This window comes from Carettochelys insculpta, chromosome 3, assembly GCF_033958435.1.
Source record: "Carettochelys insculpta isolate YL-2023 chromosome 3, ASM3395843v1, whole genome shotgun sequence".
NCBI lineage: Eukaryota > Metazoa > Chordata > Testudines > Carettochelyidae > Carettochelys > Carettochelys insculpta.
The window spans coordinates 111,619,311-111,631,060 of NC_134139.1; the positions used below are offsets into that span (position 1 = coordinate 111,619,311).

General features: G+C 48.4%; 1 protein-coding gene across 1 annotated transcript in view; it reads right to left on the reverse strand.

Moving 5' to 3' along the window:
- The window catches only part of RSPO3 (R-spondin 3), a 96,173-nt gene extending 85,256 nt beyond the window's left edge, over positions 1–10,917 (reverse strand). The window contains exon 1 of the mRNA XM_074988781.1: positions 10,129–10,917. Coding sequence (XP_074844882.1) covers positions 10,129–10,225 — 97 coding nt within the window. The 5' untranslated portion in view covers positions 10,226–10,917. The remainder of the gene's footprint in view (positions 1–10,128) is intronic.
- Positions 10,918–11,750: the final 833 nt, after the last annotated feature.

Genomic DNA, 11,750 nt, shown 5'->3' on the forward strand with positions numbered 1-11,750 from the left:
ATGCTTACACAAATAATATCCTCCAACTCTCATGTTAAATGACTATCCTGTGGCTTCATTTGGTTCTACGTTGAGAATGTAGAATAATGTTTTATGCAGCAATATAATATGAAAAATAAATAAGTAAACCTTTCTTCAATAGCCTAGAAAAAGTTTAGGAACTGCTTGGTGGTACTGATCTTTGTAACCTCAGAGAACAAGCAATGCAATAATGCAGTGGAGTGGGGGAAGGCACACTGCAGAAATGGGCTGATTTTCCTCCTTCCGTCTGGCTGAAGTGGTATGAATCAAAAATGTTGTTCAAGAAATCTCTCCTCAGCCCTGTTGGAATGATCGTGTGCGCTGATAACACACATAAACTTTATAAACATATTACTGTGTCGAGTTTTAGCCATTTTATTGTGTGTTGATATTTGTGTATGAACCCCCATTGATGTACTACAGGTATTGCTATACCAAGTGGTTACTTCTACATCTTTCTACATCTCGTTTGCCTTTTCTTACAGTTATATATAACAAGACCAAATCTTGCAGGGTTGGCTTTGATACCATTGTCATAAAAATGTTTTTGACCTACCTGTCTTGCAGCATCCCATCATTGTTAACACCAGAAGACTGGCACCACTAGTGAATTATGCCAATGATGCTTATAAGGCATTGTCTGAGTGACAGAGGCAGGGAAAGAAAAAAGGAAGAGTTTTGGGTGTCTTAGAAAGCCAGAGAGATGCCTGTGGCTGTTCTGTGCCAGCGGTCTTGGGGCTCCAGGGGTTTAGGCTGAGGGGCTGTTTCATTGTGACATAGATGTTCTAGTTCAGTTTGCAGCCCAAGCTCTGGTGTACTCCCACCTTGCATGGTCCTAGACGCCAGACTTCAGCATGAGTCCAGACATCTACACTACAATTAAGCAGCCCCATAGTCTGAGTCATATGAGCTAGAGTCAGCTGGTGTGGGCCAGCTGCAGGTTTTTAATTGCAGTGCAGATATAGCCTAAGCCTAGGCAAGGGACTTGTGCTTTTCTCAAAGGTCCTACCTTGTGTTTCTTACATCATAGTCCAGCATTTTCCCATCCACTCTAGCTGCCTCTGTGGGAAAACCACTATAGCTTTCTTAAGTCACTAGTCTCCATTCCCTAGAGAGATCTATTCTCTAGGGCTAGGGCTATACTTAGAGCCATAACCAGAAATTACTTATTTCAAACTCAGAGCCGTTCAAAATAAGCTTCTATTTCAAACTTCTTACTGCCCTCTCATGATGAGGGGTAGCTGGAACAAAATAATGCCATGCTTGATGTAGCCCTGCTATTTCGAGTGCAGTGTTTAGCTGTGGGGTTTCTATTCCGGAAATAGAAACCACAGTGTAGCCATGTCCTAGGGGTATGTCTACACAATAGCCTTATTCTGAACTAAGCTATTCCTGAACAGCTTGTTTAGAAATAATGCTGCTAGACACAAAAATGCATTTTGAAACGTTACTTAGCTATTTCAAGATAAGTCATCTAAACATATGGTCTATGTCTACACTAGCCCCAGAACTTTGAAAGGGGCATGATAATGAACCTAACTGACAGATGCTAATGAGGCACTGCCATGACTATGCAATGCCTCATTAGCGTAATTGTGGCTGCGGCACTTTGAAAGTGCAGCTTTTGATCATGCGTGGCTCGTCTATATGGGGTCCTTTTTGAAAGGGCCCCGCACACTTCGAAATCTCCTTCTTCCTGTTTGGTTATAGGAATACAGGGATATCAAAGTGTGTGGGGTCCTTTTGAAAAGGACCCCATGTAGATGAGCCATGCGCGATCGAAAGCAGCACTTTCAAAGTGCCACGGCCACCATTATGCTAATGAGGCACTGCATGTTCATGGCAGTGCCTCATTAGCATCTTTTGATTACATTAATTATCATGCCCCTTTCGAACTTCTGGGATGAGTGTAGACATAGTCATAAAGCCTTTTCTGAAATAGAACCACTGGACACACTATGGCTTATTTCAAAATTGGTGCTATCCCCTGTCTTAACAGCACCTATTTCAAAATAGGCACTATTCCTTGGCTGTGGCCACACTAGCCCCTGCCTTTTGGAAGGGGCATGCCAATGAGCTCTTCAGCAGATGCTAAGGAGGCACTACCATGAATATGCAGTGCCTCATTAGCATAATGACTGCAGTGCGCATTTCAACACTGTGGCTTTCTAAATGCACACTGCTCACTTACACAGGGGCCTTTCAAAAGGACCCCCTGAACTTGGAAAGCCCCTGCTTCCCAAAACCAAATGGGAAGAAGGGGCTTTTGAAGTCTGGGGGTCCTTTCGAAGGCCCCTGTCTACATGGGCAGCGTGTGTTCAGAAGGAGGCACTGTCAAAACGTGGGTGGCCACCATTATGCTTATGAGGCACTGCATATTCATAGCAGTGCCTCCTTAGCATCTGCCAAAGTGGCTCATTAGCATGCCCCTTCAGAAAGGTGGGGGCTAGTGTAGCTACAGCACTTGTGAAATGAGGTTTACTAATTTTGAAATAAATCAACCACTATTTTGGATTTGTTTCAAAAGAATAGTTGTGTTATGCAGACACTAGGATAGTTATTTCAAAACAAATTTGCTGTGTAGATCTATCCTAATCTGGCATGTGGTGGGAAATCATGGAAATCACAGGAGTCTGTATTCTGAGATTTCCAGACCAAATTCTAGACCAAAGAAATTCATATATCACTTTTCTAGATCAAACTGATGTTATATGATTTTACAGTATCTAAAAATGTGTTTTGCATGTCTAGAAAGTCAAAAATCATGGTCCCTGTCTAAGAGAGCTTTCAAGTCTAAATAGAAATCATGACAATGAGTGATGGTGACAAACTATGGAGTGAGGCTGGGTGGTAGAATGATGATGTTGACAGCTGTATGTGAACACTACTTAGTTTACATGCATCATTAGGAGGTTACTTTAATTTTTAAAGCATGAATATATACAAGTTGAACCTCTCTAGTCTGGCACCCCTGGGAACTGGATGGTGCCAAACCAGAGAATTTGCTGAACCACAGGAGATCAATATTGTCTAGCAGCATTACCAACATTTCTACTACTTTCTGGTCTCTTAGAAGACATTTAGAGATAAATTAGAGCAAAACAGCAGCACCAAATACTGAGATCTAGGACTGGTGGCTGTGAACAAACTTAATGGGACCACAGGAAACTTGGCCACATCCACTATAAGTGGATATCTGGCTAACTAAATCATGCGAGACCACAGACGTTGCTGGACCAGAGAGTGCTGGACTAGAGAGACTCAACGTATACTTTTTTTTCTGTTTCCACCCATGATTATTTTGTTCAATATGTCTGTAGACCAGGATGGGTTCAATTAACCAAAGTAAACAGCAAAATTCTGATTAATTTCATTGGTACTGCTATCTCCATCTCTTTTGAAGTGATAAAAAGACTAAAGGGCCTTAAATGATGCAACTGCTTCCTTCACTATGTGTTTATTTTTAATCACAAACATGAGGAATGAAAAACACCAGCTAAAAATATATGTTAAGCAGTTTTTCATAAGACAGAATGAAGTTTTTCTCTTTTTTTCTTTTCTGAACCACAGGCACTATGTATAACTCTGATTACTATTTGCTATAAAAATGTTGTTAAGGCAATCTTAAATAAATCCTGTAGGAATTTTCTATTTTCTCAGAGTGTCTAAAATTAATTATTTTCAATGCCCAGTATGAAATGTTTTCCCCTTGCCAGAAGTCCAACTCTTGAAATGATCTACAAAGCATTATTTTAGCATTTCTTGGAAAAACTGGACTGTGTTTTGCATGGTGGAATTTCTTCAGAATAATTTGTTTCTAAGGCATTCGTTGTGGTAACAGCAGGCAGACAGACTTTAATATACTAGAGTATGGTTTCAGCTGCCTCCTGTTATCTGATAAGAACATTTTGTTATGAATAATTTGGTACAAGGATGGCAAAATGCCGCCGCTCTGGATTTGCTCTGATGCTAAAATTACAAATGAGAGAAACTTTTTAACTGCTATGTGATATATTTAACCAGGCTATTACATTTTTATAATTTATTTGAAGCCCAATATAAGGCAATTTATTCAAATATTGGTCAGGGGAAAAGTTCTTAGGAGAACCATGGATATTAGCAAAGGAGATTTCCCATGACCACTGGTCCTAAAATGTTAAAAAACTAAAATCTGGACACCCCAAAAAGCTTGGTGAATGGTTGGGTGATAGTTATGGCAAAATGATTAGAGTGGAGATCTTGTAGTCTTTACTGATTGTATTAAGCAAAACTTCCATTTCAGTTAGAATTTTGCCAGAATAAAAGTCAGTCAATAAAAACTGATTAAGGTTCAGGACTTGGTACACTGATATCAGTTCTTGAAGGGCCAAATTCATCTCTGAGCAAAATCAACTGACATCAGTGGAATTACAATGGATGAGTTGGTACAATTTTGGCTAACATGGTAAAATCTTTATTCTTTTTATACAAATAAAATCCATATTACTGGATGTACTAGAAAGCATAGCTACAACGACAGAGCCTCAGGGTCTCCTACATGGATAACTCCAGCATAAGAAATGGGAACCTGCAAGTACCCAAATACAGGATTTCTCCTAATCTTAAAATCCTTCCTTGCAGTACTAAAGACTAATGCCATAGTCCTGCTCCACTGAAGGAAGTCAGTGCAAGTTTTTCCATTGCCTTCAATGAAAAGAGGTTCTAACTCTAAAACCATTATAAAAGAATATGTAATACATTTCAAATACAAAATGGATGTCTTTTTAAAAGTCTTGTTACACAATCCTGTTTCAGGAGCATCACGAACATATAAGTATATAAACATTTTTTCAGCTTAACTGTAAGCTACAGCAGTGGTTGCCTCCGTAGCTTACAGAACCTACTTTAAAACTACATACTATTACTATTTATAACTTTATATCTGAAAATGTTGACACTTTGATTGTTTCACACTGAGCCTCTCTTCTCAGGTTAGATTTTGGGATTTAGAAGACAGCATGTTAAAACGCATATAATTTTATGTATAACTATATTTAAAATTATCTATCAATCTATCCACCCCAATAACAAGAAACTAACCAAGCCAAAGAAATCATGCTCAGAATGTTGCAGAAGAAAAACTTCTCCTGATTTCAGCAATACATTCTATTTTTTTAAATGCGGCTGTTGCTGAAGATGGCTGTGATTCATGGAAGTATGATGAAACATTGCTATGGTTCTTTCAGAGGGCTGGGTTTTGCTTTAATGAACACAATGGGAATTTTGTTGTCTGCCTCAAGAGGAACCAGATCTGACCCCCAAATATGTGGAATATACTTTCACCAGAAAAAAAAAAAAAAAAGGACTTATCAGCAAATCCTGTCAAAACAATGGTGCAGTCATCAGGGAGAAAAGATCCTCAGGTGAGCACACAAAGTATATTTTGAAAGAAAATGCACAAGCACAGATTCAGCTTGTCTGTTTGTTAAATGGCTGTTTAAAAATGTTGCTGTAACAGCCTTTATCTTCTTTCTTTAATAAGCATAAAGCATCTAGTATAACATAGTATAACAGCACCTATGTCACAGTGACCTTGTGGCATATTACACCTGTAAGCTCCTGTCATATTTCTGTCAGTCTCAATACATTCTGGATTTTTTTTTAAAATATGTATTTCAATATTTGGTGGGTGGAACTGTCTATTCAACTAAATTAAGCTTCCAATGTGCAATTACCTTTTAATTACACTGGGCTTTGTAGAAGCTGTATCTTTTCTTGTCATAAACATAAATTGTACATTTTATTTTCACAACAATGGTGTTCTTTAGTGAGAGAGTTAAAAATGCAGATACACAACAAAATGCTGGAGTGTTTTAAATGGCAATTAAATTGTATGTCATCATTTTGTTAGAAACACAGCCACGTTCTGCTCCTGCCAAACCTTAATGCATGTGCTTTATTTACTTTCAGCAAGTGACTAGCGCCATTAATGTAAATGGGACTACTCATGTACTTAAACTGAAGCGTTTGCATAAGTGTTCATAGGACTGAGGCCTTGAGTTGCAACTCATGAAAGTTCATGCATAATAAAATTGTTAGTCTTTAAGGTGCCACTGGACTCCTTGTTGTCTTTTCAGTTACTGATAAGTACTACGGTGAGCTGAAGGGAGAGCTAGCTGCTGTGAACACGTAGTCACATCAGTGAGGGAAATAAAAGTAACAGGAGGAATGTCCCACTAATCCAACCCTCAAGACAATTGTGTATCACAACCTTATGGTTAGCTCCCTCTTATACACAAAACAAATATCCCTGATCTCATGTGTAGGGTCTGTAGAAGAATCACTAAATTTATAACTCACTTTGCCCAATTCTATTCTTTTTTTTTTTTCAAATTCTGTATCTATTGCCATCTTTACAATGTTCTTTTATTATCTTTGTCAGTCTACACTCTGACCAAGTTAATCTCCATTGCAGAGCCTGAATAAACAACTTGATTTGTTAACTGTTAGTGTACTTATCAGAATAAAAACAACGGATCCTTTTGCTAACTGTCTCTTCTGTTTGAACTGTTATCCCTTGTGTCATGTATGTCTGAATTAGGACCTGGCCCCTTGTCCACACTATTTCTGACTTCAATGGGAGTTCTGCCTTTCTTAAGGGCTTCAGGGCCTGGCATTTAACTTGATCATGAAATAGACTGAATACTTTCCATTAACTTCAGTGGGAGTTTTACTTGTGCAAGGAATTCAGAATCAGCTTTTGTGTCAGTAAAATCACTTTGCAGAACTTCGTACAGTAAACTCTTTCATATATGGTAGCTCCATGACCGGGAGGTTACCAGACCATTCAGATATTCTGGGTAACAGAGAGGAATACCTAGCAATGCATAACACTAAAGAAATACAAGATTAGATATTACGAAACAAACAAAAATGTATACAGAGTACTTCATTTACCAACAACAGTAGTATTGTACACCGTAAGCTTACATTGTATTTGCTGTATTTATTTGTATTTACTTTCACTATACTGCACTCATGGAAAGCTTAACTAACATTTACTTATGGTTAAAATATTAATTATTTTAGTTGCAGATGACAGAATGCCAGATATTAAAGAGTTTACTCTATTACTAAATAAAATATTAACATTTCCAGGTCAGATCTTTTTATTTCTAAAGCAGCATAGCTTGATTGACACCAATGAAGCTACACCAGTTTATACCACCTGAGGAACAGGCCCAACTCATTATGAATTAGGCAGAAATCTGCTTTTGAAAAGAGCAAATCTAAGATGGAATTAATAACAGTGATCTGGATATTTAATCAAGGGAGAAAATACAGGCAGATTGATTGACTGATTGATCGATCAATCGATTGATTGATTGATAATGCTCTGTCCTTTGTTAAAGCAAATACATTGAACTTTCAAAGTGCTTCCCCAATAACACATTTAAAGATCAGGCTTCCGTGAGGTATGAAGGAGATGACAACATCTAGAACATATCTTATGTAGAAGGAACAACTTGGTTTTATAGTTGTTTTCCTTGTCTGCACTTAATAATTGTCAAGTTCAAAGTCATTCGTGTCAAACCATAGGTCTTAAGGCTAGAAGAGACTATTGTGAACATCCTGTTTAACCTCCTGCATTCACATACAGTATAAATTCATCCTCTAGTGCCTTCATCATTCCCAACAACTGGTTGGGGAGCTAGACTTCATCTTTCGCAGAGCTGTCCAATCTTGATTTAGAAATGTTAAGGGAATGAGAATTCCTTAGGTAAGCTCTTTCAATGGTTAATTACCTTTACTATAAAAAAATGTACACTTTTTTTTTCAGAATGAATTTCTCTAGCCTCAACTTCCACCAATGTGATTTTATTATGCTATGTTAAAGAGCTCTCTAGCATGTCCCTTGATTAACAACAGCATTGAAGACCTACGAAAAATTACAAAAATGATTCCATTTCTTATAAAAACCATGTGTGTTGAGCAGTCAGTTAAACATCTGAACCTGCCTTTTCAAGCCTGGCTACCTAAACTTGGGCTGCGAAATGTATCATAGACTCCCAATGAAAATGGCTTCATATTTTGCAGTGTTGAGCACCCACTGGCGCTACAGACACTGTGCAAACTAGCACACTCCTATTTAGGTGCCTAAGCAGAGATTTAGTAGCTGGCCATTTGACAATCCTGGCTCTGGCTCTGGGTGAAGAGAAAGCCTTTCTGAAACACAAAGCCCCAATGGGCTTGGCTACCTGTGCTGTAAATCCTTTGCCCCATTTGCTGTCCCTCACTGCTTCGCCCAAAAGATGTGTTCCTCCTCACCTGGTGGCTTTCTGAACACCGGGACATAGGGACGCATCCTGCCCCCATTGCAAGCAAAGGCAAGTGTGCAATGGGAGCAGGATCGGGCCCTTGAACTAATCCGCTGGAGCCGCCCACTCCCTGGTCCCGAGCTCTGGAGCTAGCAACTTGGGGGTGGATGGATGGCCGAGGTCTGGCCCCACGCCCCGGGCTCCGAGGCGCAGCCTGCACCTGCAGAGGGTCTGTCTCTGCAGAGGACACAAGGGGTCGCACCTCCCACGGCATTGGAGCTCCAGAAGACGCAGGCAAGGTGCAGAGAGGGAAAGGCCAAGACCGGCCCGATGGCTGCTGCGCCCACCCTCAGCCTGCTCCCCCAAAGGCGACTGTGAGCCCGTCCTGCCCCCATCTCCTAGCGAGGGGGCAGTGTAGCGAACTGTGAGCCCCGCGCTCCGCAGCCAGCCGCCCCCGCCCCCGCCCCCGCAGGAGAAGACAAGGGCTCAGGGGAGCGCGCCACAGGCTCCCACCTGCGCGCAACCTCCCGGGCTCCGGGACAGCCGCTGCCACCCAGCCCACGGCCGGCGCTCAGGGGGAGGCAGAGCGTGTTAGCAGCTCCCGCTGGGCCCGACCCCCGCCTGAGCGCTCCTTTGCCCCGGAGCCGGCCGAGGCGGGTTCCGCGGGGCGCTCTGGCCCTGCCCGAACTGATCTCCCCGTCCGCCTCCGCCAGTTGCCAGGGCGGGGCCGGCCCCTGGCTGGGGCTAAGCCTCGTCGCCCGGCCCGCGTGGGGGCCAGCCCAGCGCCAGCTCCAGCTCCAGCTCCAGCCCCGGGGGACCCCACGCCCGCACTGAGCCGCTTCCCCGGAGCCCCGACGCCCAGGCGGGCAGCGCCCCGCGTCCTGCCGGCCGGAGCGCGGGCGGCCCCGTGCCCCGAGGGGCTGTCGGGGACACAGCGGAGCCTCCTCCGAGCGCCCGCCCGGGCGCGCCAAGTGAGCCGCTCCAGATCTGGGCGCCGGGCAGGCGCGCCCCCGAGAACGGCTCCCTCGGCCAGCCGCGCCCTGCCGGGGCCCCTCCCTCCCGCCTGGCCCCTGGAGCCGCAGCCCGGCGTGGAGGGAAAGGCTCCCCCGTCAAGGGCGCGCCCGGCCGCCCCCGCGGGCAGCCCCCGGGCAGACTAGCCCCGAGGCCGCTTCCTTAGGGGGCTCCCGGCCCGGCGCTTCGGGGGCGCTGCTCCTTCCGCTTTGCCCGGACCGGGAGCCCGGCCTGCTCGGCTCGGAGCGGACCCGGAGCCGAGCCGGCGGCCAGCTCAGTGCGCCTGTAGCCCGGGTGATGCTCAGGCTGCCCGGGAAGGCAGCAGGGCTGAGCTGTAGGGAGGCTCCCGGCCCTGGCTCAGCCCTGAAGGACCGCAGCGGGGCTGAGCCCATTCACCTGCGCCGGGGCGGCTTTTCTCTCGTTGGAAAGCGCGCACCCCGCAGCCACAGCGCCCGCCTCCCGGCCCCGGGGCGCAGCAGGGAGCGCGCCGGGAAGGGCCCCTCTCGGCAAGGGAGGAGCTCCCGAGGGCAGCCGAGTCTCTGGTCCCGGCTCTGGCTTCGGCCAGGGCGGCAGGGGTGGGGAGTCGGGGGGGCAGGGGCGGGGAAGCCAAGAGTGAGTGGCGGGGTCCGAGGAGGCAAAGGGGGGCAGGGTCCGGGTTCCCGGGTGGGGGCAGGGTCCGAGGAGGCAAAGGGGGGCAGGGTCCGGGTTCCCGGGTGGGGGCAGGATGGGTGGCTACCGGCCAGGTGACTAGCAGAGGAAGGGGCTGGAAGGGAGCAGCTCGGACTCTCCGCGCACTTACTTCTCGCCTGGCGCCGGCCCCTGGAGACGTGCTGGGCTCCGATGTATTCCATCAAGTTCACAGCGATAAAGAGCCAAGAGAGCAGTCGCAATTGCATAGTAACCCCGGGGCAGGTCGCCGTCTCGTCCTTCGGGGCGTGGGGAGGAACCCCGCCGTAGAGATACCTGCGCGGGGCTCTCCCACCGCCAGCCACGGCCCGCGGCTCTATTGCACTTCCCAGCGGCCCGAGAGATTGTCTGCTGCGACTTGCCGAGGGGAGTCCCCGAGGGGAAGGCGCCCTGGAGCAGCAGAGAGGGGCCCCGCCGTGGAGATGGCGGGCAGCATGTTGCAGGGCGCGGGGCGGGGGCGTTAAAGGGGGGCCGGTGGGCTCCCAACTCCGCTAGGGCGAAGGACCGCGCAGCTCACACGCAGCGCCTCGGCAGCAGCCTCCGCGGGCAGGTGGGCTGCCCCCCTCCGGGCTCTGCCGGCTGCCGCTGGCCCGCCCGCGCCTCCTGCAGGGCTCCGGGTGGGGTGGGGTGGGGTGGGGGCGCGCAGGGCACCCCGAGCGGAAGGCGCCGCTCGGAGCTCGCAGGCTGCAGCCCAGGCTTCCCCTAGCGCCCTCGCAGCGGCATCTCGCGGCGGGGCGGGCAGGAGCCAGCCAGCGGCTCGGGGGTCAACGGGCGGTAGCCGCAGCTGCAGCTCGCCTGGCCGCTGCCGCGCCGCGAGGGGGACTCGCCCTGCTCTGCAGCCTCCTTCCCGGCGGCACTGCTGGGCTGGCGGGCCGCGCCGGCTCTGCCTCTCGCCCCCCGCTCCCCCGCCGCGGGGGGATTTTTCTAGCCCACATGGAGTGCGCGAAGCGGCCCTGCAATAGGCCACGGGGCCGGCCTAGAGCCCAGCCGCCAATCGCCGCCCGCCTGCTCGGCCGGAGATTACACCCGGGGGGGGGGGGGGGGGGAGATGAGGGGCGGGGGGGAGATGAGGGGCGGGGGGGACGCCCGGCATCCTCGGGTTGGAAATGCCACTGGGTCTTGTCTTGCCTCCTCCACCCCCCGCAGCAGGCAGCCCTCAGCGCCGCCGGCCTTAGAAGACGCCCCCAAACGAAGATCCTTGGGGGCGGGGGAAGGGGGCCCTAGAGATGCCCCTTTCCCCTGGCTGAGTGCCGTGAGGGAGGGCACGGAGCTAGCGCCACAGCGGAGCAGCCCGGTAGCGGAGCTGGGCCGGGTCTTTCCAGATGTGGGGGGGGGGGTAGTTCTGCCTCTTCCCGGCCGGTCCCCATTCCGCTGGATGGCCCTCTCCCCTTTTAAGGCAGGCTCGTGATTCCCGTATGCGGGGTTCCCCCTTGGAACCCCGGGGCTCCCCGGCCATAGCGCGGTGAGGGGGGTTCTTCGGTGGGTTGGGGGAAGAATCTGTACATTCACGTGGGGCTCTCGCCCCTTGCCGAGCCCTCCTCGCCACGGACTCCCTGTCCGCAAACCTTCAGCGGCAAAAGTCTCCTGTACCCATTTACTTGACTGGTATGGCCTGAGCCGCAGCGCGAACGCGCGGGGACCGCTGGCTTGGGAAGGGAACCAGCAGCCGCGGGTCGCTGCGAGCTCCTTCCCTGGGAGCACACGCGGAATTCCATACGCGCGAGCCTTCGCCGC